General features: G+C 37.9%; 1 protein-coding gene across 1 annotated transcript in view; it reads right to left on the reverse strand.

Moving 5' to 3' along the window:
• Window positions 1–18,775, reverse strand: part of DHX40 (DEAH-box helicase 40) — a 38,494-nt gene extending 19,719 nt beyond the window's left edge. The window contains exons 1-8 of the mRNA XM_090292213.1: window positions 18,617–18,775; window positions 17,632–17,799; window positions 15,981–16,126; window positions 13,627–13,746; window positions 12,942–13,169; window positions 12,668–12,734; window positions 11,601–11,732; window positions 1,541–1,640 (exon numbers count right to left, since the gene is read on the reverse strand). Of these exons, the coding sequence (XP_090148339.1) occupies window positions 1,541–1,640; window positions 11,601–11,732; window positions 12,668–12,734; window positions 12,942–13,169; window positions 13,627–13,746; window positions 15,981–16,126; window positions 17,632–17,799; window positions 18,617–18,728 (1,073 nt within the window). The 5' untranslated portion in view covers window positions 18,729–18,775. The remainder of the gene's footprint in view (window positions 1–1,540; window positions 1,641–11,600; window positions 11,733–12,667; window positions 12,735–12,941; window positions 13,170–13,626; window positions 13,747–15,980; window positions 16,127–17,631; window positions 17,800–18,616) is intronic.
• Window positions 18,776–23,859: the final 5,084 nt, after the last annotated feature.

A 23,859-nucleotide genomic window follows, 5' to 3' on the forward strand; every position in this document is an offset into this window, starting at 1 on the left:
CCAACCACTTTGGATTCTCCTTTTCCACCAAACTAGTAACTACATAATGACTTCTACATTAACTGTAAAACTTGGAAGTAAAGAAACTAGAGCCCTCATGCATTGCTGTTGGAAGTGTAAAACGGTTCAGCCAATGTGAAAAACGGCTTGAAGGTTCCTCAAAACGTTAAACAGAGAACTACCATATGACCCAGGAAGCCATTCCTAAATATGCACCCCAAGAACTGAAAACAGTACCCCACAAACACTTGCAGATGTAGGTTCACAGTAGCACTAGCTGTAGAAACCAAAAGGTTGTCCATGACCCGTTAAGAGATGAACAGAGGCACAAATCATGGTATATACATATCATGGAATCTATACCGTATTCTGAGTTACTGCTTAAAGGGTACAGGGTTTTATTTTGGGGTGATGACAATGTTTTAAAACTAGATAGAGGAGGTGGTTGCACAATGCTGTGAATTGATTACATACTACTTAATTGTTCACTTTTAAATGTTAATTTTGTTATATAAATTTCTTCTCTAAAAAAAAATAAACAAAGTTGACAGTCAGTTCTAAACCATTATAACAAATTCAGAATCTAATTCCAGCTAGCCTTTAACAATACCACTGTAGGTCAATTAGATGGAGAACAAGTCAGGTAAAATATAAAATTAGGAGTAGCAATAAGTCTACCATTTAATAAGGGAATATTCTGAAGCACACCATTTAAAATTTTTGCCTTTGCTGAAAACAGAAAATGGCAATCAGGAGAGCTGCGCCCCTAAGCCCTTAGTGAAACCATTATTTTTAAAAGTACAGGAGAAAAACAGAAGAAATTAAACTTTCTCTTAGATCTGGGTGATCACTCTACCACAAAGAAATATATACTATTTTAAGGATTCAGGTCCAGCCTTCCTGTGGTAAATAGACTTAGTTAAGGATATAAAATACACTGGGGAAAAGATAACATCCAAAAGGGATATGGTTCAGCAGTCTGAAAGAACTTCAGTCACATTAGCCCTCAATCCAGACTTATTTGCTCTATTCTATTCTATCTACCCCAAAACATCACGGCATCATTGGTTCCATTAAAGTAAGAGACCTACATCATAGTTCATTTCATAAAAAAGGTGAGGAGTGAGAAACAGTCCCTCCAGATAAACACTTGGACATACAAAGCTTACTCTACCAAGTGGAACTGCCAGGTGAGAAAGGAATATTTACTGTAGGCGTATGCTGGTAATGAGAGCACAGAAAAGAAACAGATCTGGCTTCCCATTTAGTGAAACCCATGATGTATTACACATAATGTTAAATTTGGGAACAGAAAGCTACAAGTTGCCAAGTATGAGTAGTTAAAAAGTACGAATGGAAATATTATGTGCACCTCGCACTCCACTTCCTATTCACTGCAATCAGTAATTTAAAAAATGAGAGGTGATTACAAGTTAGGCAGGTGAGAAGGGAATTAGTGAAGGGCACAGAGAAGCAAACTCAATGTTTTATGATTAGCTAAGTGGCTTTCTTGCCTTTAAAGAAGTTTTAAAAGTTGTACCTGATCCCATCTATTGTCAAAGATGTTGCAGAAATATTAGTAGATATGACACATTTTCTAATTCCAGGTGGAGGTGGCAAAAATATTCTCCTCTGTTGATCTACAATATATGTAAAAAGAAAATACTAATTTATAACATGCATTTGTCAAACTCAAGTTTTGAAAAACAAATTTCATTCCATTCGAAGTTATATTTTCACTTCTTTAATCATCTTGGATTCCAAATATAAGAGCAAAACTATTTCCCCTCACCTTTCACTGTTAAGACGTCAGGATCCATGGACTCACAGATTATTATTGCTAAAATAAACCCTACAGTAGACTCCTTTATACAGGTCATAGTTCCCTTTGAGAAGATTTTAAAACTGTGGACCTCTTCTTCATTAAAAGACATATGTACACAAACATAAAATTTCAAACAATTCCCATCCATGGACGACAGATTAAGGACCTCTCTCTGCCTTAAAGATTGATCGGCTCAGTGGTTTTTACTTTTTCGGTGTCTGCCCAACTCATGACAACCTCTCTAAACAAGTACCACCATTCCCATTTCCTCTACCCACACATTTTGAAGGGTGGGCCCAGCAGCAATGCTCGTAGTATACCTTGCTCCTCTGGCCCTAGTTTACTGTATCAAGGATGAACATCTCCCCCAAGCTAGGCCAACCTGATTATCTTGATATTTTGGAAGAGGGTCCAAGAGATGCTCAATTTGATTAGGCCAGTCTCTTGCAAAGAGGAAAAATAAACTTGTGAACCATAGGAGAGTGACTAAGGTACGTGAAGGAGAGAAAGCTAGTCTCAAGAGAGAAAAAAAAATGAATCAGCCATGAGAGTTGACGAGAGTGATTGTGGATTCTTGACACTTCCCAGGCCTTAAGGGGCCTGGGTGTAAATTAAGTAGAAAGGTGGATTTGGCCCGACTCCCTCTCCTGCAAAGAACTAGGCAAGAGTTAAGAATTTCTGCAAGGAAATGATTACAGTATAGGCAAAAAGAGTTAGCTGAAAGCTAATAAAGGACTAGTCTCAATGCATTTTGAAAATTGTTGACTCAGGAACAGTCAGTGGGTTGGCAAAACAGGAAGTAACCATCAGAAAGATGTTTAAAACTGAGATCAGAAATGATGGTAATGACAAAGTCCAGGACATAAGCTTTCAAATGGGTGGCTGCAGTGGGATGAAGATAAAGATCACTAACACTAAAGAGGTCAAGGAACTTCTAAGCGAGGATCTGGGTAGATCATCTATTTCAATGATCTCCAAAATAAGGGATTACAGTAATCATTCCAGGGAGTACACAAGTCAATCTATTGGAATATGAAAGGTAATTATTAACATCTCTCATATATATTTCATAAGTCTTTAAAACTTTTTCTTTTAGCCCTGACTGGTGTGGCTCAGTAGACTGAGTGCCGGCCTGCGAACTGAAAGGCTGCAGGTTCAACTCCCAGTCAGGGCACACACCTGGGTTGCAGGACAGGTCCCCAGATGGGGGCGTGCAAGAAGCATCCGACTACCTGCCGTTTCTCTCCCTCTCTTTCTTCCTTCTTTCTCCTCTCTCTAAAAATAAATAAATAAAATCTTTAGAAGATAGAAAGAAAAACATTTTACATGCCTGGCTGCATTTGATTTCCACAAGAAATGCCCTCATTTGCATACAAAGTTCACTTTTTATGCTTGAGCAACCTCCAGTTTCTTTCTTTTAAGCAGCGAAGAAAATCTTAATAAAAACTATTTTCCAATAAAGTACAAAGGTTGTTTCAAATAATATCTTACAAAGATCCATGTATTCCCAATATATAAAACAGACAAAAGTTGAACTATTATGAGAAAGAAAAGGATGAGCAGTGTTAAAATCATGAAACTAGGCCAACCATCCCACTATAAAAGCCCAGGGGTCAAGTGGTTTGACCACCCAAACAGGACAATTTAAAACCAAGCTGAAGCCCTGGCCAGGTAGCTCGGTTGATTAGAGCACTGTCCCCATACACCAAGGTGTGGGTTCAATCCCTAGTCAGGGAATGTACAAAAATCATCAACCAATGAATACATAAACAAGTGGAACAACAAAGTGATGTTCCTCTCTCTCCCTCTCAAATCAATAAATAACAAAATAAAAACCAGTTGAAAAATGTTGCTATCCTTCCACATCATTCCGAAATTAATTTCAAAAGTAAAAAAGTCTTAGAAGGGCAGTTTTAATACCTGCAGAGAAGTTTTTATTTAAATATTAAAATAATTCCCCAAAAATCTATTTCCTTCAGATTTGAAGAAGCTTATGAAAAACATAAATGTTAAAAATTACTTTTTTGATCATTCTTAGATTTAAGTAGCTTATATCTTCCAGATGATTCAAAGGAATTATAATACTACTTTTACTTCAAATTATGTTTATACATTTATTTATTGTCTATTTACTCTACTATAATGTAGCTCTGTAAGAACATTTTTTTAATACAAGACATATGCCTAGCACCTAGAACAATGCCTGGACCATAGGAAGTGCTCAGTTAAGTTGAATGAATTCGTAAATTAAAAAATGCATTATATAAATAATTAAGATCCTTCTACCTTTAAAACTTCGTGTTACCCTAAACTTTTACCTAAGTTAGAAATGTCCCTTCTAGCCCTGGCTGATATAGATTGAACACCAGCCTGTGAACCAAAGGGTCACAGGTTCGATTCCCAGCCAGGGTACATGCCCGGGTTGCGGGCCAGGTTCCCAGCTGGGGGTGCATGAGAAGCAACCACACATTGATGTTTCTCTCCCTTTCTCCCTCCCTTTTCCTTCTCTAAAAATAAATAAATACAATCTTAAAAACAAAAAAAGGGGGGGTGCTGGGCAGAGGGGAGCAAAGGGGAAAAATTGGAACTACTGTAACGATATAATCAATAAAATATACTTTAAAAAAATCTTTTTTAAAAAAGATATGTCCTTTCTCAATGTATTTATCTATAATCAAATCTAGTTTTCAATCAACCCATTTCTAAAAGTACCTAATTTGTTTTAGTCTTCAGCAAGATTTAAGTGTCTTTACCATTTTATTCACTATAATCAATTAAAAAGTGCTAAAACTGCTCTCTTTACAAAACTCATATTTGTTTCACATTTCAATTTTTTCCACACACTTTTAACACCATATTCCACAAGCATAAACAAATGCCACTTTGTGTATAAAGGTGACGGAAAAAGTTAAACATGTCTATGTTAAAGCATGTTCTCATTCTCCAAGAAGGAAAGGGGAAGATGAATACTTTCATTAAGATGTAGTAATTCTCTTGACTATGTCCAGTCCCTGGTTTTCCTACTTAAGATTCCGATACGCCTTATCCCATCTATCTCAGTACCTAATAACATACTTGGACGTTACTGACTGAGTGAGGGGGCAGATGGGTAAAGCAGCAGAGGCAAAAAGATGTTCCAAAGTCTACCAAGAAACATGAAAATCGAGGAGAAAACGTTCAACACTCTTGATGTTAGTAATGCTAAGAGATACATATAGATATAGACATATAGATATAGATATATTATATGTTAAGGCCAACTGTAACTTTGTCATAAAATATCTTGTCCCAAACTACCCCTAAAAAGATCCCAAAGCGGAAATACGTCTGAGAGAGACAGAATAAAAGGGACATAAAGCAATAAACACAAACTGTCAGCCAAAGAAGGACAATGAATGAGGATTCTGGAGCAGAACAAAGAGTTCAAACTGTTCAACTCAAGCTCTACCCCTGCACCAGGCATCATTTTTGGGGTAGTCAAAACTCACTAACACGGCTGGAAGTGAAATTTCTGACCCAGAAAAGGTTTAGATAATCCCTAAATGCAGTTGAAAGAGATCAACGAGAAAGTAGCTGAAAAATATGGAAGACAGGCAATGGAAGGTAAGAAGAATTGGTATTCCTGACATAGAGAAACCAGAAAGGAAAAGTTGTATTCAAAAATATAAGCCAAAATGTGTCCCTGAAATAAAGGATTGAATTTGCAGATCAAAAGAGTACATCACAAAAGTTCATCTTTTCTGTGGTTGTGGTTACACAGGTATGTACATCTGTCCAACCCCATTAACTGTAATACTTAAAACAGACACAGTTTATTGTATGTAAATTACACCACAATAGAGTTGATTTTCAAAAAATAGCACTTCAATTCCAAAAACTTTTAACATAAAAGAGTCAACAACAACAAAAAAGAAATATATCCCAGAATTACTGAACTTTAAGAATAAAAGTAGAAATTTTCAGGCAATCAGACAGAAAAAGCAAATCACTTACAAGGAGGGGGGAAAAAATCAGGCTGGCCTCAGACTCCTCCGCAGCAACATTCAATGCCAGAAGACAACTGGACAACGTCTACCAAGTTCTAAGAAAAAGAAAGTGTGACCCAAGAACATAAAACCCAGCCAAGGTGTAGTTCAAGTATAAAGGCAAAAAGCCAGACATTCTCAAACATAACAGAACAACAAAAAAATAACACTCAAAATCCTTTCTATTTAAAAAATGTTAACAAAATCCAGCCAATCTAAAATGAACCAAAAGTAACGTATAAATGGAAAAACCACGGTTAAAAAAAAAATTTGATAGTAAACACTAAATACATCTGAATAATGTAAAAATAACTAACAAAAATTAGAAGTGGGGGCGGTTTAGGAGAGTAAAAGTACTTAAATCCTCATCAGATAAGATCTCCAGTCAAATATGGTCTAAAAAGAAGATATTAACTTCAGCTTCTTTGTATTTTTCATCTTTTCACATTTTAAAGCAATCTTTTATAAAATATTATCTCATGTGGTAACAATTTACTTGAAGTTTAACACCTCATTCAAGTAAATTCAAGTAAAATTAGATACCTTTTTACAAAGCAATAGTGCCCTAGCTGGGTAGCTCAGTTGGTCAGAGCATCATCCCAATACGCCAACGCTGCAGATTCCATCCCCAGTCAGGCATATATAAAAATCGACCAACAAATGCCTAAATAAGTGGAACAACAAATCGATGTTTCTCTCTCTCTCTCCTATACTCTCACTCTAAGGAAAATCACTAAATTAAAAATTAAAAAGCAACAGTATAATCTCACTTTTAAAAATCATTTCTATTAACCCACCTACCTATTCAGTTATACTTCTATATATGTACACACCCACACACTCACATACGCACACCCCTGAAAAATAGTTTTCCTAATATTAAAGATGGGTATTTCTGGATGGAGGAATTTGAGGTGATTTCTTATTTTTACCTTTAGAATTCTGTACAACGCCTGAATTCTTTATAATAAAACTATAATTTTTTCTCAATTGAGTAATTTTTCTTTAAAGAAAATTGGTGCAAATACGCTGAGACACTAACAGTGTGCTAATTCTGCAGAGGGAAATGGATTTTTTTGTACTTTTCTACACTTGTAAAGATTTCTACAAAGGACAAAAAAGAAAAACATAAAAGAACACATAACATACTTCCATGTTTTGTTTAAAAAAACTAAACAATAAAAATATATTTAACTGTATAAAGAAAAGTCCAGAACAATATAACTCAAAAGATTAATAGTGATTATTACTTAACCATGTTGGTGGGATCTGAGTAAGTTTAATTATTTTCTTACTTTGATTTTTTAAAGTATATATTTCTTTATTAAAAAAAAAAAAAAACATTTGGGGAGGCTCACACAGAGTAAGTTTTTATGTGAAGCTCAATAATCTTATTCCCCCACACCTTTAATCTTAACATTGTAAACAAAGCAAATTCTAGGTACCCGCCACACTGAGGTAAAGTCTTTGTTTTATAGAAAGAAAGAAAACTATCCTGGGACTTAGGCAATAATCTAAGTTAGCAGATTTTCCTCATTTCAAATGTACAATAATTCAAGGTAAAACTCCTTTCCTTTTCTGCATGTATTCAAGAAACACGTACTGTTTTACCACCCACTACTTAATAAATAACCAGTCATCAAATACAGATGTGCTATGTGACCTCAGGAACATCACTTAGCCTCTATCTGTAAAATAAAGAAGTTTGATTATGCAAGAACATATATCCACCTGGCTGGTTTGGCTCAGTGGATTGAGCGTCAGCCTGCGAGCTGTGTCGCTGGTTCGATCTTCCAGTCAGGGCACATCAGAGAAGGAAAACTCTGACTCCAAAAAACCTCCGCTGCCTTGCGGCATACCTCTTCAGGGGAAAGGCTAAGGGAGTAAACCCCGACAGAAAATCCGGAGCCGGAGTCCCTAAGGCGGTTTGACGTTGTAGTCAACACCGGCAACTCCTGCGGCGCACCTGAAGCCAAGCTGTATTGACTCCGTCTTTCCCTTGGACCCTTCAGCTGCGAAGAGAGGGGGGGTCTGCTGCATGGGCAACAGCAGACCCTCCATATCACCCTGCCCAGGCTCTGTAGCTTCAGCTTCACTGGAGAGGACACTCCAGCGTCATCGCAAGATGTCGATTCAACACGGGAGGAGACAGATACCGTGTCACTCCCCAGTCGGACTGAACAACCATTCTCGGCGGTGCAGATAGACTCTTAAGAAGCTACACCATCGTCTCTTGAGACGGACAGCTGCCGACGACAATATATATATATATGGGTATATGTACATTCTTCTAGAGAAACAAGTTATGACTCTCATTAACTTTTTAAAAGAATCTGAGGCCCTACCCTCCAAAAGAGGCCAAGAATCACTGAATGAGGTAATTACTTTTAGTGTCAAAATTGTGTAACTCCATGCAAATATTTGTCACTTATGGAGACACAGGTATATTTCAGTTCATACATTTTTGTGGGGTTCAGTTTTCCCTAGATGCATGACACACCTGAGGAACTGTGATACCTCGAACTAAAGAAGGACATCAGAAGAACAAGAAGGTTTGAGAGAAACAAGAAAAAGGTTCTAGACAGAGCATTCGATGCAAGACATTCAAAGAATGTCCGCAGAAAATAAAAAATCTAGAACACAGTCTAACAAATATTTAACCAGGACTTTTTCAACATATTGTACCTGCCTTCAAGAAGTTCAGTCTCTTAGGAGGAGACAACCACAGCCCGAGGCAGAATGTGCGAAGTGCCACAAGAGAGCAAAGCTATGGTTCAAATGAAGCAGAGATCAAAGCCAGTTGTGAGGAGGGAAATCAAAAACACTTTTTAAGGAGTTGGTGAAACATAATAACAGGATTTCAGGCAGTGAAAGGGGAGAATAAAAAGAAAGGAGGAGTTTCAGTTAAGGAAATAGCAAACACAGTCACAAAAAAGATGTGGGAGGGAAAGGAATAAAAAAATATCAGCACCACTTCTGGCTTGGGAGAACATCACAAAGGGTGTGGGTTGGGCAGGTTCCGCCCAGGGAGCAGGACTGTGTAACCTACGCAGGAGAAAGGGTACCACAGCACCTCTTCACATTTGAGAGGTTCAAATTTTTATGCCAATTAAGGACATATTTTAAGATGGCTCTTCAAAACAGTCAGCCATTCTCATGACTAGCCCAGAAATAAGCAAATATAAAATATCCACATCATAATTTTTACCTAGTCACTAAACCCAGACATGGGCTTTCAACCCCCTTTATAAACAGGAAATGCTTCTTCTCTCTCCTCACTCCCAAGTCCAAGTTTTCTGTTCCTGAAGCATAGCAGGAAATAAAGGAAATAACATGGTGTCTCTCCCCACCACCCAAAGTAGCAATAATAAAGAAAACAAGTCTGTATTATATTAAGCAGGCTTAGAAAGCTTATATCCCCACTTCATCTAACTCCACCCCACCCATTACTGAGGACCCCATCAGCTCCATCTGCATGCTGCTTTGCACTGCTATCACCTGCTGTAATAAATACTATTATGCTCACAATGGATGGCCAGGAGCTCACCGTTAAAGAGTGCCTTTGGAACCAGAAAGGAAACTAAAGTAAACAAACCCCTTCGGTAATGGCTCTACTCACTCAGTCCCACATCTTTACCATTTACACTCTCAGTGGGAATTAAAGCTGAAAGCCGGCTTAAGTCATGCTAGAAGGGTACGGCATGCCAAGTTATTAAATTGGCATTTTAATTCAGCTGGTACTAAGGAGACTGACGCAATCAGAGCTGTGCTGCTGGAAGACTACGCTTACCATTGCACGTAGGATGATAAATAAAATCACGGAAAACAGGTTAGCAGGCTATGTTAACAACTCAGGAAAGCAGACTGAGGATCCCAATTCCAACAATGATAATGAAAAAAAAAAAAAAAGAAAGAAAGAAAAAGAATGAATAATCTGGATAAGACAAGGGGAAAAGAAAACCTGCAGTTGCCACCACTTGTTTGGACTGAGTGACCTAGATCAGCAGTCCACAACCGTTCTGGCACCAGGGACCGGTTTCCTGGAAGACCGTGGGGGATCTAGATGATTGATGCACAGACCAGAAAGCCCAGGGAGGAGACCCAGGAGGTCTATGCTGCAGAAGTGGATGTGAACTAGAAAGAGCTTTCAGGAATCATCCACAGAGAAGTGACAGGTGAGTCCTAGGAGCCAACTTCACCAAAACAGAGAATTCTAAGAATTAAACCTTACAAAAGAGTCACTTTTAGAAGGGTACAAAAGCTGGGGAGGGTGGGAAGGCAGAGAAGCCTTAAGAGAAAGATTGGTCAGGAAAACGAGATCATTAAAGAGTATCCAAAAAGAAAGCATTTCAAAGACATTTATTATTATCACAAAATCAAAATACATGATAGCCATGAGATGTGAGAAATAAGTCACTAGCAACTTTTTAACAGTATAAAAACTGGATTTCAGGATGTTAAAAAAGAAGCAATAGCATATATAGGACATTATTTTCAATGTGGCAATAAGAAGAAATGTTTTACTTTATATGGAAAAATACATCTAATTAGTTAATGGTTAATAATAAAGCAACCATAACTGTTTTTAATTACCTTATCACTTACAAAATAAATTTTAAGAGTCATTAAATCAAATCCCCAGAAAACAATAAGAACGTTAAATATCTAATGACCCTGAGAATTCCCTTTAAGATGTAAAAAATCTAAAAATAGATTTCAATATTGAGAGCAAGGGCTTAATATCAACACAAAAGAAATTTCCATAAAAGTATGTGGTCTGTGGTTATTTACCAACACATATATTCCTGAATTGTTTTTGTTAATATTAGAAGAACCATCTATTCAACAAAAATACACATAATATATATATAATAGCCTTGATTAGTGTGGCTCAATGGATTGAGCACCAGCCTGCAAACTAAAAGGTCACCAGTTCGATTCCCAGTCAGGGCACATGCCTGGCTTGCGGGCCAGGTCCCAAGTTGGGGGCGCACAAGAGGCAACCACCACTGACGTTTCTCCCCTTCTCTTTCTCCCTCCCTTCCCCCATCACTCAAAAAATAAATAAATAAAATACTTAAGAAAAAAACATATAAATGCCTTTTACATTAAATGCTAATCCAATCAAACTCTAGGTAGCTACAGTTAATTTCCCTTTAGTTCTACAAATCGAATTCCTAATAAAACAGTTTTACACAAGAACTCTAAACCTCAGGTACGATATTTATCCTGAACAAATATCAGATTAGGAGTTTGCATTTGCTCTTTGAATTTACATCCTTCTTGAAAAGTAGATTATTGTATGGATACTTAAAAAAGAAAATCCACTGTGTTTAGTCTCAGATATATCTGGATATTATAATTTCTAGAAACTGTGTGGCAATGGCAAATGAGCTTTGACTTACGGTACTACTATCAAAAAATTACAGTGCTTCTTTCAAAAAATTACCAACATTTTTGTTCTGTTGGGGGAGGACATAGTTCACTCTTAACAACACTAAGGGGCATGTTGAAGGCTCTTGAAAAAGTAAACATGAAAAGATTTTTTTTAAAAAATCTCTCAAGGGATGCTGATTCTCTTAAGTTCTGTTTCATGTTCTAGATGTTAGTTACAAAAGTGAGATCAGTGTGTGAAATTCACTGACCTAAAAATAAGCATTTAGGATCTGTGTACTTTTCTATATGTATGTGATTATTCAATAAAATGTTTTTTAAAAATCAGTCAAATTTTTATGGTAGTGGGGAATTACCTGTTGTCATAGATCCATAACACGGCAATATTAACAAGCCATCTAGAGTGGTATCTTGAACATCATAATCATAATCAACAGATTCTGCCATCTGAAAAAGTAGCTCACAACTTTTTTCTATTTCAAACTGACCTGAAACAAGGGGGAAAACAATGTCAGCAACTGAACAGCAAAATTAATTTAATTTTAGAAGGAAGAACAGGCCTTCTACATCAAAATCAGTTTTGCATAATAGTTATTTTAAAGCTCTCATTGTAATCTAAAGGAAGTGAAGACATAACTTGTACCAAATCTCAACAATAAAACAAAAAATAGAAGAACCAGGTTCCAAAAAATTTAAATCTCTAAAGGAATCAACATGTTTATAATCTTCAATCCTTTCATCTTGTTAACACAGTATTTGAGGAAGATTCAGTGAAGTTCATCATTAACATGGGGAAATCTAGTCCAGAAGATATACTACATTTAGGTGTAACACTTAAGTAACCTCAAAAAGGCAGGTTGTTACAATGTCTCACTTCTGACTTCAGTAAAAGGCAGAGTAGGAGGTGAGCGATGAAATGACTCATTTCTGTTCATAGGATGCTGCTACTTGAAGAATCACATCAATCTAGGATTTAACTATTCTATTTTTGACCTGCGAAACAGGCTCATCTATGAGACATGGATTCCACACCTGCTGTATTGCTATCATCCAGTAGCATAAACCACTCAAAGAAGAAAAGAGCTGGTAGGATGTCTCTTGCAATAAAGGAATTCAGATTCAGGACTAGTATGGTAACACCTCTATATAAGACAGACTAATAAAACTATTAATACTTTACCAATTAAAATCTTTCTACTAAAAGGTCAGTGAATGTGTTTTACATGTTTACTAATAAGACTAACATTTTTAATGGCAATATAAAATTATCTTATATAGCATCTAAAATCTAAAATTATTTAGATTATCATAAAAAGCTAGGGCAACATGAGTATTGCCCATATTTCCCAACAAAAATACTTTATCGTGGTGCCACATCCCCTCTTATAAATAGTAACTTTAAACCTGATACTGAAATGCTCACCCGTCAGAAAAACCAAGATGTCTCCAGCCATTTCATTCAAATGGATATCCATGGTCACTTTCACAATCTAAAGCAAGAAATATGAGCATAATATGCTAGTGGAAATACAGCCCCCTCCCTCCTCCCACTGTTCCACATAAAAATTAAATTTGGTTCTCAAAAGTCCTAGAACCTATAAGAGCTGCCATTAAAATAGGAAACAAATAAATTATCAAACTATTCAATCAACTAGAATCACAGATATAAAAAGACAAAAAAGGATGCCATGTAATACCGCTTGAATATATGCAGTATTTTCTCGATCTCGTGGGCCAATCAAATTGCAGAATTTTTCTCTGACGGGATAAAGCCTTCCAGGTATATCAAATATTGGACAATTTCCAAAGAATGCAGAGAGCTTGACTAATTCCATAGTTGCTGACATCACCACAACCTTTAAATGTTCCTTCCTGTTAGAAGACTTCTCCTGAAATAGTTTCTTTAATAAACCAAATAAGATGTCCTGAAAGAAAAGTAAAATTTAAATGTCACGAAAACTCCTAATAAACAACTCTTTTTAAATATTCTGCTTTCCTAACCAAAAAATTCCTTTTTCTTTTTTTTAAGATCACTTTATAATGGTGATCTTTTTTTCTTTTTAAGATTTTATTTATATATTTATTTACTTACTTACAGGGGAAAGGAGGGAAAAAGAAAGGGAGAGAAACATATCCAAGAAAAATATAGAGCTACTGCCTTTTGCACACCCCCAACCGGGGGACCCGGCCCGAACCCCAGGCATACGCGCTAACCGGGAATCGAACTGGTGACCTTTCAGTCTGCAGGCCAGCACTCAATCCACTGAGCTACACTAGCTTTTTTCAACAGATTAAATTGTAAGAGGAGGCAATTTTCTATGCAATAAAAAGCTACTCCAAAGTAAACTGTCTAATATATAACCAACATATTAAAATACTCACTGTAGTTAGAGTTCTCTCATGGGCTTCATCCAAAATAATGACACTGAACTTGGTAAGACTTGGATCTCCCAGAATATGTTTCAATAAACATCCATCAGTCATGTATTTGATTGCTGTTTCCTAATGTTTAAAACACAAAGTATATCAACACATATAAATATATACATATAGGATCACAGAAATTCACCTCTGCTTTGCAAACTAAATTTTCCCCTAAAATGTACATACATTAAGTGACCAAACTAATCTAACTAAATAAAAGAGTACATAAAATAGTCTAATAACAGCCTGGCTCAGTGGACTGAGAGCCAGTCTGTGAACCAAAGGATCGCTGGTTCAATTCCCAGTCAGGACACATGCCTGGGCTGCAGACCAGGTCCCCAGCTGGGGAAGAGGCAACCACACATTGATGTTTCTCTCCCTCTCTTTCTCTCTCCCTTCCCTTCTCTCTAAAAATAAATAAATAAAATTTTTTAAAAATAGTCTAATAACAGGGGTCTGCTGCATGGGCAACAGCAGACCCTCCATATCACCCTGCCCAGGCTCTGTAGCTTCAGCTTCACTGGAGAGGACACTCCAGGGTCATCGTAAGATGTCGATTCAACACGGGAGGAGACAGATACCGTGTCACTCCCGAGTCGGACTGCACAACCATTCTCGGCGGTGCAGATAGACACTTAAGAAGCTACACCATCGTCTCTCGAGACGGACGGCTGCCGATGAGTCTAATAACAATGATGGCAAATTATGAAACTTACGATCTATACAGAGACAGGGGTAAGTCACTAAGGTGCATGCTCTGGGATAAAGCAACAAAAGGGACCAGTTAAGAAGATAAAATGAAGGCAGTGAAAAGTGGTAAGATAATGCAATAGTTTCAGGTGAACAAGTTGTGGGAAACAATGAAATGGGATTAATTTCCCATCTCAAGTCACTATTTCAGAGGACTAAGGAGAAAAGGTAAAGGAAATAGTGAGGTATGTAATTTCCTCCCAATTTCCTTCCTGCTCATTTTCCTATTTAAAAATTATTAGTGTCAGACAACTAGCATTAAAACAAGATAAGAAGGCAGCTAGAGGAGTACAAGACCTTTGCACATTGTCCTTTATAAGATTATAAAGGGTCTTAAGTCAGAGAGGGGGGATTGTTATTTTTTATTGTTATAAAAAAGCAATTAATTTTTTTTTTTTTTTTTAAGAATAATATAGGAAAGGGTGAAGCCAGAGAACTTGTATGCACGACCCATGGACATGAACTAAGGAGGGTGGGATTACTGGGGGAAGCGGGGGTACTGCGCAGAGGGAAGCAAAGGGGAAAAAAAATTGGAACTACTGTAACAACATAATCAATAAAATATACTTAAAAAAAAAACAAGGTAAGAATAAGGTGCAAAGGCTAGGAGTTAACAGTAGTGATATGCATAAAACAATGGAAGGAAAAAAGAAAAATCCACAGCAGTGACCACTAGGAAGGCAAAGATTGAATTTTAGAGAGTCATTCTGTGCAACAGTTGATATCCATTCCCATTAGGGACCATATGTAGATCAGGGATTATTTTGTATCTGGTATGTGATTAAGAAATCCTGAGAGAATGTAAACTGTAACCATTAACTATTAAAAAGAAAACAATTTAAAACGTGTTAGTGCCATGACTATAGAAGCTGCTCAATACAAAAATACTTTTTACCAACTTTGTTAATAAAGTTGCCAGTTTTCCATTGACTTCAAGATATAAACATATAACATGGATGAACCTTAAAAACATGCTAAGTGAAATAAACCAGACACAAAGTACAAAATATTGTATGATTCTATTTACATGACACAGGCAAATGCTTAGAGATAGTAAAATAGAAGACACCAGGGGATGGAGTTAGAATGGAACAGGGAATTACTATGTGACAGATACAGTTTCTATTTGGAATGATGAAAACTGTTTTGAAAATAAATAGTGGTGATGGTGACACACACTGTGAATGTACTTAATGCCACTGAATTGTACACCTAAAAACAGTTAAAATGGTAAGTTTTATGTTATGTATATTTCATAATAAAGATTTTTTTAAAGAACACAAGTATAAGTTATATGTAGGGTCTTTGCAGCTAAAAAAGAAAAAAATCCTAAGGAAAATAAACATAACTGTCACTTATAAACCAAATGAAAAGGCAGAAAATGGGTTAAACATTAGAGATTCCAGAGCTAAAGCACTAACAATGGGCAACAAAATTAATTTTAATGAGGCTTTGTTTCATTAAAGATATAAATAGAATTCTAAGTTATAACCTTTCATAATTTTCTCTACTCTTTCCATAAGTTTACAGTACTTACATAAATACCAACAAAACTTCTGTACCTTAGAGCTGCAATCATCAAAACGAACTTGGTATCCTACTTTGGATCCCAAAGTGCATTTCATTTCTTCGGCAACCCTCTGAGCGACTGATATGGCAGCTACTTTGCGTGGCTGAGTCACACCGATCATACCATGTTGTGAAAACCCTATCAAAACCAGAAGTAAAAACACAAAAATGTTAACAGTTGCTTCCTATTAGAGCTAAATTGTTTCTGGATGATCAATACAATCTGTTCAAGTATTTCCAAAACTCTGCAAATTAACAACATACTGTATCACATTTGTATCATGAAAACTTAAGAATTAAAAATAATACATATTAATAAACATTCAAAATATACATATGTTAATTAGGCTTGGTTTTCTAAAAGTCTAATCTAAAGACTTACTCTAAAGAGTAAGCCAAGTCCTGGCTGGTGTGGCTCAGTGGATCGAATGCTGGCCTGTGAACTGAAAGATCACCAGTTCAATTCTAGTCTGGGCACATGCCTGGGTTGTGGGCCAGGTCCCTGGTTGGGGGTGTGCAAAAGGCAACCAGTTAATCTTCGAGTCTTCGGCAGCCGTCCGTCTCGAGAGACGATGGTGTAGCTTCTTAAGAGTCTATCTGCACCGTCGAGAATGGCTGTGCAGTCCGACTCGGGAGTGACATGGTATCTGTCTCCTTCCGTGTTGAATCGACATCTTGCGATGACGCTGGAGTGTCCTCTCCAGTGAAGCTGAAGCTACAGAGCCTGGGCAGGGTGATATGGAGGGTCTGCTGTTGCCCATGCAGCAGACCCCCCCTCTCTTCGCAGCTGAAGGGTCCAAGGGAAAGACGGAGTCAATACAGCTTGGCTTCAGGTGCGCCGCAGGAGTTGCCGGTGTTGACTACAACGTCAAACCGCCTTAGGGACTCCGGCTCCGGATTTTCTGTCGGGGTTTACTCCCTTAGCCTTTCCCCTGAAGAGGTATGCCGCAAGGCAGCGGAGGTTTTTTGGAGTCAGAGTTTTCCTTCTCTGATGTGCCCTGACTGGAAGATTGAACCAGCGACACTTAGCTCGCAGGCTGACGCTCAATCCACTGAGCCAAACCAGCCAGGGTTTGCATAAGAGTAAATTAACATATAACCTAGGAAATTTGTTATTTTTACATGAACATCCAATATAATTTTGTTCTACACCAACTGGATGCTAGAAAGTTTTACCATGAAGAAGTGAAAGATACTTTAAAGGTAACTTGTTAGCTAACTTGGTATTAGCAGAATCAGGGACTGAACACATACCTGATGATGTTCTGGAGAAAGAACCAATAAATACCAATGTCAGCAACAGATATTAATATATTCCTTCCCCTCAAAATTATTTTAATACCCAACAGTTAATAGTCTACTGCAAGACAACCTTATTCTATTATTCTATAACAGAGAATCAGTATCTACCTATAAATTCTATTTGGGATTATTATGGTAATTAAAAATAGAAAACATACCATCTTAACTAATTCTTGAATCTGAAATAAAACCACAAAGAAGCAGGGAAGACATAGGGAGGGTGTGCCAAGAGAAGAACTGGGACTGTAAACAAATGGTGGGCATTTTGGAACACAAAAGTCCTATTAGCCTTTAAGAAAATATTTTTTAAATATTCCCAGTATTATCCCAGAATAAAATTACCTGCTTCATATAGATATTTTGGAAGTTGAGTTGTTTTACCACTTCCTGTATTTCCAGTAACAATAAGGAATGAATTGTCCCTCACAGCTTGAATAAGCTTTTTTCTTTGTTTTTGAATAGGAAAAGTTTGAGTAGTTCCTCCCTCCTGTGATGTGCATCCTTTCTCTTCTGTAAAAAGAGGAAAACAACTGTGTAATTAAAAGGTCTGTAAAGATATCTCTGGCTCAATTTCCCAGAACTAAAAAGAGCAAGACAATAAAATTTTAGGGTTGGAAAAGATCGACCTATGACTTCTCAATTAAATCACCTAAGTCTAATTTGTGAGGGTTTATAAGCCCAGAACAACTTTTTAGTGAAATCTAACTTGGCAGTTGCTAATACATGACTCAAAGTACTTGACAAAGTAAGCCTAGTACAAGGCGGTGTATATGTAAGCATACCTATACAGAAGCACAAAACCCAATTTTATTCAACAGACCCAAAACTGGAACACAGCAGAAAACTCTCAGCTGAGTTAAAAGCCACCTGTGTTTGCTTCTGATTCATGGTTCAAGTTAGGTCCCTGTTCAGAGTGACATATCCCAGAAGGCCAAGTGGTGGGTAACCATGGAAACTGGCTCCTGGAAACTGGCTCCCTCTATACGGTACCCAAAGGCAGGCTGGCGGCCCGACGAAAGGCGGGGGAGGGGGAAAGAGATGGGTAGAAAACAAAGGTTTTATGAGCCTGTTTGACAGCCGAGAGCGTGTCGGCGTTGGGGTTCACTATTTGTCCCCCAGCAAGGTTTTCATTCAACTTGGGTCTAGGACCGCCCCCCTCTAGAGCGAAGTACTCATCGGACGCAAAGTTCGCCTCTGGCGTGGAGGGCGAGGAGAACGATGCGCCTCTTCCCCACTCCGCTCTGCTGGCCAAAGGCTAACTTTAATCGCCCCCCACACCCCCATGCCGGAACTCTCGCTGGCCTCCGTGGCGTCCCGCGCACCGCACCTCTGTTAGCGACGGAAACCGCCGAAGGCCGCTCCTCCTGGGGCTCTCTGGACCGCTCTCCCTCTTCTTGTCGCCTTGGCGCCCTGCCCGCGACGGCGGGAAACCGGGACATAGAACTGGCCCGGAGCGGAGGTAAGCACGTCCACCGACCCAGGGAGATGGGAGGGGAAAGGCGAAGACGCGCCCTGATGACGTAGAGGTGTTTACTTCCGCGCGTGCGACTGAGCGCGAGGGGAGGCGGAGCTCTTCGATGACTTGTCGCGCGGCGGCAAGAAAGCTCCTCCCCCGGCGGACCGCGCCTGGGCAGGGAGCCGAGGGTTTCCCACCCTCTGCACGTGTGGGCTGGTCCCGCAGTGGCGAAGGCATCCCCGAGGGGTTTTTCCTGTGTCTCCTCTTGTGCGTAGACAGGCCAGGCGACACCCCTTCTCAGCCACTAGGGTCAGTGCACGCCTCTTCTGCCTTCGCACACCTAACGGGATTGGACCCTTTGCCAGGAGCTGGAACCTTCCTCGAGTGTGGCGCCCACAATACATTCGCGCCTTGCCCGTCTTGAAATAACCTGTTCGCGGCACCGAGCTGCAGAGCGTCTAGCTTTGTTATGTCCAAAACTTAGGCCCCCGACGCTGTTCGTTTCCTTCATCGGAACCTGCATTTTAATTTACATGTTTATTGGCTTCCCCTTTGCCCTCAACTAGACACAAAGGCGGGAACTTCAGAAAACCATGGTACGTTCGGAGCCCAGCAAAGCCACTCAAAGTGAGTTGTCAGTATTTATTGGATTTGCTGGGCAGAAGAATGATTGGTTGGCGGAGGAATTAAGCTCCCTTTCAATAGGTGTGGATTTTTTTTTTTTTTTTTCGAAACCACAAGATCTGAAATGTTAAACATATACAATAATCGGATGGGACTACTTTTCAAAAAAGGTACTTTGGAGAGCAGACCTTTCTGTGAAAGACCTTTCCAATTTGGTGAACAGTATCAATGTAACAAAACCAATACAAGAAGAGGATTGTTTCTTGCCCTTTTCAACTGTTTCTGCTGTGACAATTAACCAGCGCTGCCAGAGAAGAGAAGCCAAAAGTGGTCCCTTCACCGTTATAAAGGCTACTATCTGATCAGGTTTCAGAAGATGTCATTGGACCCCAAAATGTTTCTGTGCTCATTAAAAATGTGCTTATACCAACTCCTCATAAATGGGACTGATTATGTATTAACTAGTATGGTTTCAGGTGCATACTAGACTGAGGAGATACCTTTATAAGTTAAATAAATGTGTAACCACTATGCTGCACGCCTGACAACAATATAATTTTTTTTTCAAATGCAAGCAAAATTATTTAGAAAGTCACAGAGGTAGAAGAAGTGATCTGTAGAAGAAGTGGGCTCAGGAAACAAGCTCGGAAGCAAAAGAAGGGCCCTTGGAGCTTGAGAAAGAGAGAAAGGTAGAGGTAATGCACTTGGCAGGAAGAAGAGGGGGGACGGGGAAGGTGTGAGCATGCTCCGAGAGGGAGAGAGCGCACCCAAAACAATATAATATTGAACATCAACTGTAATTGAATTTTTAAATTTAAAAATGCCTTTGCCAAAAAATAGATAAATGAATGTATGTAAGTTCCAATAAACTGTATTTACAGAGGTTAAAAAGGGGGACTAATTAACATCTTCTAAAATGCAAGTTTATCAAATTTTAAATGACACCACATGAAGAACAACTTTCTAACAACTCGATATCTTCAAAACCTTTGTGCTACAGGAACAAATCTGGTAATAGGAGAACATCTCAGACTTCTCTCATCCATTAAGGGAATCTCCCAACCTTCTGGAGTCCGTTAGAAATTCAAAATATTACAAATCAGAAAAACAAACCAAAAAAAGCAAAACTACATCAGTAGTAAACGCAAGATATTGATGAATACAGGGCAGCTATGTTGGTGACATCATTAAGTCACTTTCTAAGAAAGTGGGCAGAATCATTTCAGACCAATGATAGTTATCATTTATCAATCACTTAGTAGTGAAACATTTAATATTAAATTTTCACTTATTCCTCACAAAAACCCAGAGAGGTAGGTTGCAATTATCCCTAATTTTTACATGTGAAAATCAAGGCTCACATACTTGTCCAAAACAACAAAACAAAGAGGAAATAAAACCAGAATTCAGACCACACTAATAACCACTTTATTGTAATGGGAGATGGAATTGTCTAGATCTTGATGCCTAATATAGTATTTTCTTCCAATGTTTGTTAATCAGCTATTATAGAATAATTATTCTTGTCTGAGAGCCATCTAAATGAGAGAATCCAGAATAAAAGCTGCTAACCAAGAATGAAGAAAAGTAGACATGAAAAATGTAGATGTTATTTAACATTGTTGATTTTAAAACCAAGGGCATTTAAAACATGTTACCATTAATAACCATGTGCTCCAGGGGCTATTCAAACTGAAAGATCAACAATTATTTCCTGCCCAGTGAGTTTACACATTAAAAAGATGAACAAGATATAAATATAAAGTGAAAATATAAAATATATGGATGGATTGACTCTGAGAAGAAGGGTCAGCGTTCCCAACAACGTTGACTCTGTTTCCTGTTTTCTGTAGGTAACAAGAAAAACCTGAAATTATATTTAAAGAAGTGTGACAAGTATGAGTTGCACCCTGCTGCTATTGCTTCGTTAGCTGTCTCTCCCGATGTCCTTGAGTGCAAGGCCTCTGTTTCTGAGCACCCAAAAGACAGGAAGGGGGCTCAATATTAAAAATTTCCAAAACTGGAAACAAAATGTTAAATCATCTTCAGGAAAAAAGGGAGAGCATAGAACCAATGTTAGAATTTAAGAGAAATAACTGGAGCAAAAGGAAAACAAAGAATTTTAATACAACGAAATCCAGAAAGTTAAAAAGTCAGACAGGTGGGGATATGTAGAAAGCTAATTATAACAGGAAGTCACAGAAAGAGAGTAATGGTGTTGAAGTACGTGGATTTTTTAATTAATAAATTTGATTAAAATGATAGGTGTTTTGTAAAGAGCAGCAGATAGAAGTCAGATTGTAACTGCATGAGAAGAGAGTAAAAGAGCAAACCAAAAATATATTTAGTGCATTTGGAGATGCCTGGTTAGAATCAACTAAGGTAAAAGAAAGGGAAGGAAAAGAATAGCCAGAAAAAGATGCCACTGCTACAGTGTGTGTATGATGGTTTTAAAGGACTTAGTCAATGAGGATATTGGGGTACAATCAGAGGGTGTATTTATGAGAGTAGAAACACACTTTGAGAAAGGATGCAGGACTAGAGGAAAGAGAACCAACTTTTGCTCAACGTAGGTATTATAAACCTACATTTGTGGCGATTTGTGTTTCAAAATACGAATCTGATTGTTTCTCTGTATTTCCCTCCCGTTTCTATTTCACTTGTAAACCAAGGGACTTTGTTTTTCCTCAGCCCTCACCAGAGCAGAAACGACCATCAGGGACGCTGCCGGCCACAGGGCTAAGCCCAGACCCTCCTGTGCGTGAGATGGGTAAGACTGCGCTTAGAGAGAGGACAGACAGAAAGGAGAGTATAATGAGAAAGGGAGAACTGATAGAAGGAACAAAGAGCCCTTAACGTGGACAGAAGAAAAGGGATTTTTCATCAGAAAGTTCTAATGGAAGGGTTTCAAGAAGATGGGCCATCCCCACGTGTGAACCACTCATCCTTTAAAAATAAATTTTAAAAAACAAAACCTATGACCCATGTGTCATTTAGCAGCCCCGTATACATGTAGGCCTGGAAAGAGAGGAAGGGGAGCTTGTACATTCCGAAGGGAATGAGAGCATGAAGAAGAACTTCACTCCTTAAACCAGGTAGAATTAGACAGAACAATTGGGAATTTTTCTGAATGAAGTGGAGGTGGACCCCCCTACCACTGTTACATATTCTATTAACAGGCCCATGGGTGTTAGTAGTTTGGAAATCTGGAGGAAAATAATTAGATGGTCATATAATAGAACTTGAAGAAGTATCCGTCTTTCAGTCTAAAAGCAAAAGACAACATCGTCACCACACTTTCTTCTCTTTCTTTTTAATCTTGTTTCAAGTATCCAGATATTATGTTGAGTTGGTATCACACTACCAGTCACCAAGCAGTCATTTCATTCATTAATGATACAATTTAATTAGGTTAGTAAAGATTGAGACACTTCTAGCCATTGTCAATGAAAATTAGTGCTTTATACTTATGCATGAAAGTGTGGGATTCCCATTATTTTATTAGTAAAATAGGGCCCCTTTAAATGAAGCCTCAATGATTACTCCAACTTCCTGTTCATTCATTCATTCATTCATGTATTCTTTCGATATGAGAATGCACAACTCTTATATGCACCCTTTTTAATAGCCGTACAGAGGCATAAAAATATGTGGAAGACATGATCACTACCTTCTATGGCATTACATGTATTTGAAGAGGTAAAATATTTAGAGGAGGAAAAACTAGCGAGTGATCAGGGAGGGCTTCTTGGAGTTAGTGGCATTTGAACTGAACTTTGAAAAATAAAAATAAAAGGGAGGAGAAAGAAAAGAAAAAGAAAAACAAACAAAAAGGAACTGAGGATTGAAAGTTGGGAAGATTCCAGTAAATGCCAGGGAAAGATTGTGGATAGAAGAAATCTCACAAAGGGACTAATAAAGTGATCAAGATATTGTTAATTATGGATTATTGAGGAATCTGCAAAATTAATATTCTATCTCTGGTGATGGTCTCTGTAAATCTTTCACTTGCCTGAAGGTGGCAAGCTGGGTTTATTTGAGAAACTTCAGCATCAACATTATTTGAAAGAAAAATGGAACAGTAATACTTCTCTGAAAAAAGACAAACTTTCTCAACATTTAACTCATAAAATCAAAAAGCGAAAAATATTAAAAATTATTAATGATTAAATACTGTTCATAACTAATATTACCTATTTAAGGCACAGATTTTATATTACACATGTCATTTTTTAAATATGTTTATTGATTTTAAAGAGAGAGGAAGGGAGAGAGAGAGAGAAAAAAAACAAACAAACATCGATTTGTTGTTCCACTTATTTATGCATTCATTGGTTGATTCTTGTATGTACCCTGACTGGGGATTGAACCCGCAACCTTGCTATGTGGGGATGATGCTCTAACCAACTGAGTGACCTGGCCAGGGCCTAATTTTTCTTTTCTTGACAGTCATAATTTTTTAACATTGTGTCATATACAATTATGGAGTA

This window comes from Furipterus horrens, unplaced genomic scaffold, assembly GCF_987537825.1.
Source record: "Furipterus horrens unplaced genomic scaffold, mFurHor1.1.pri manual_scaffold_11, whole genome shotgun sequence".
In the NCBI taxonomy this organism is placed as follows: Eukaryota; Metazoa; Chordata; class Mammalia; order Chiroptera; family Furipteridae; genus Furipterus; species Furipterus horrens.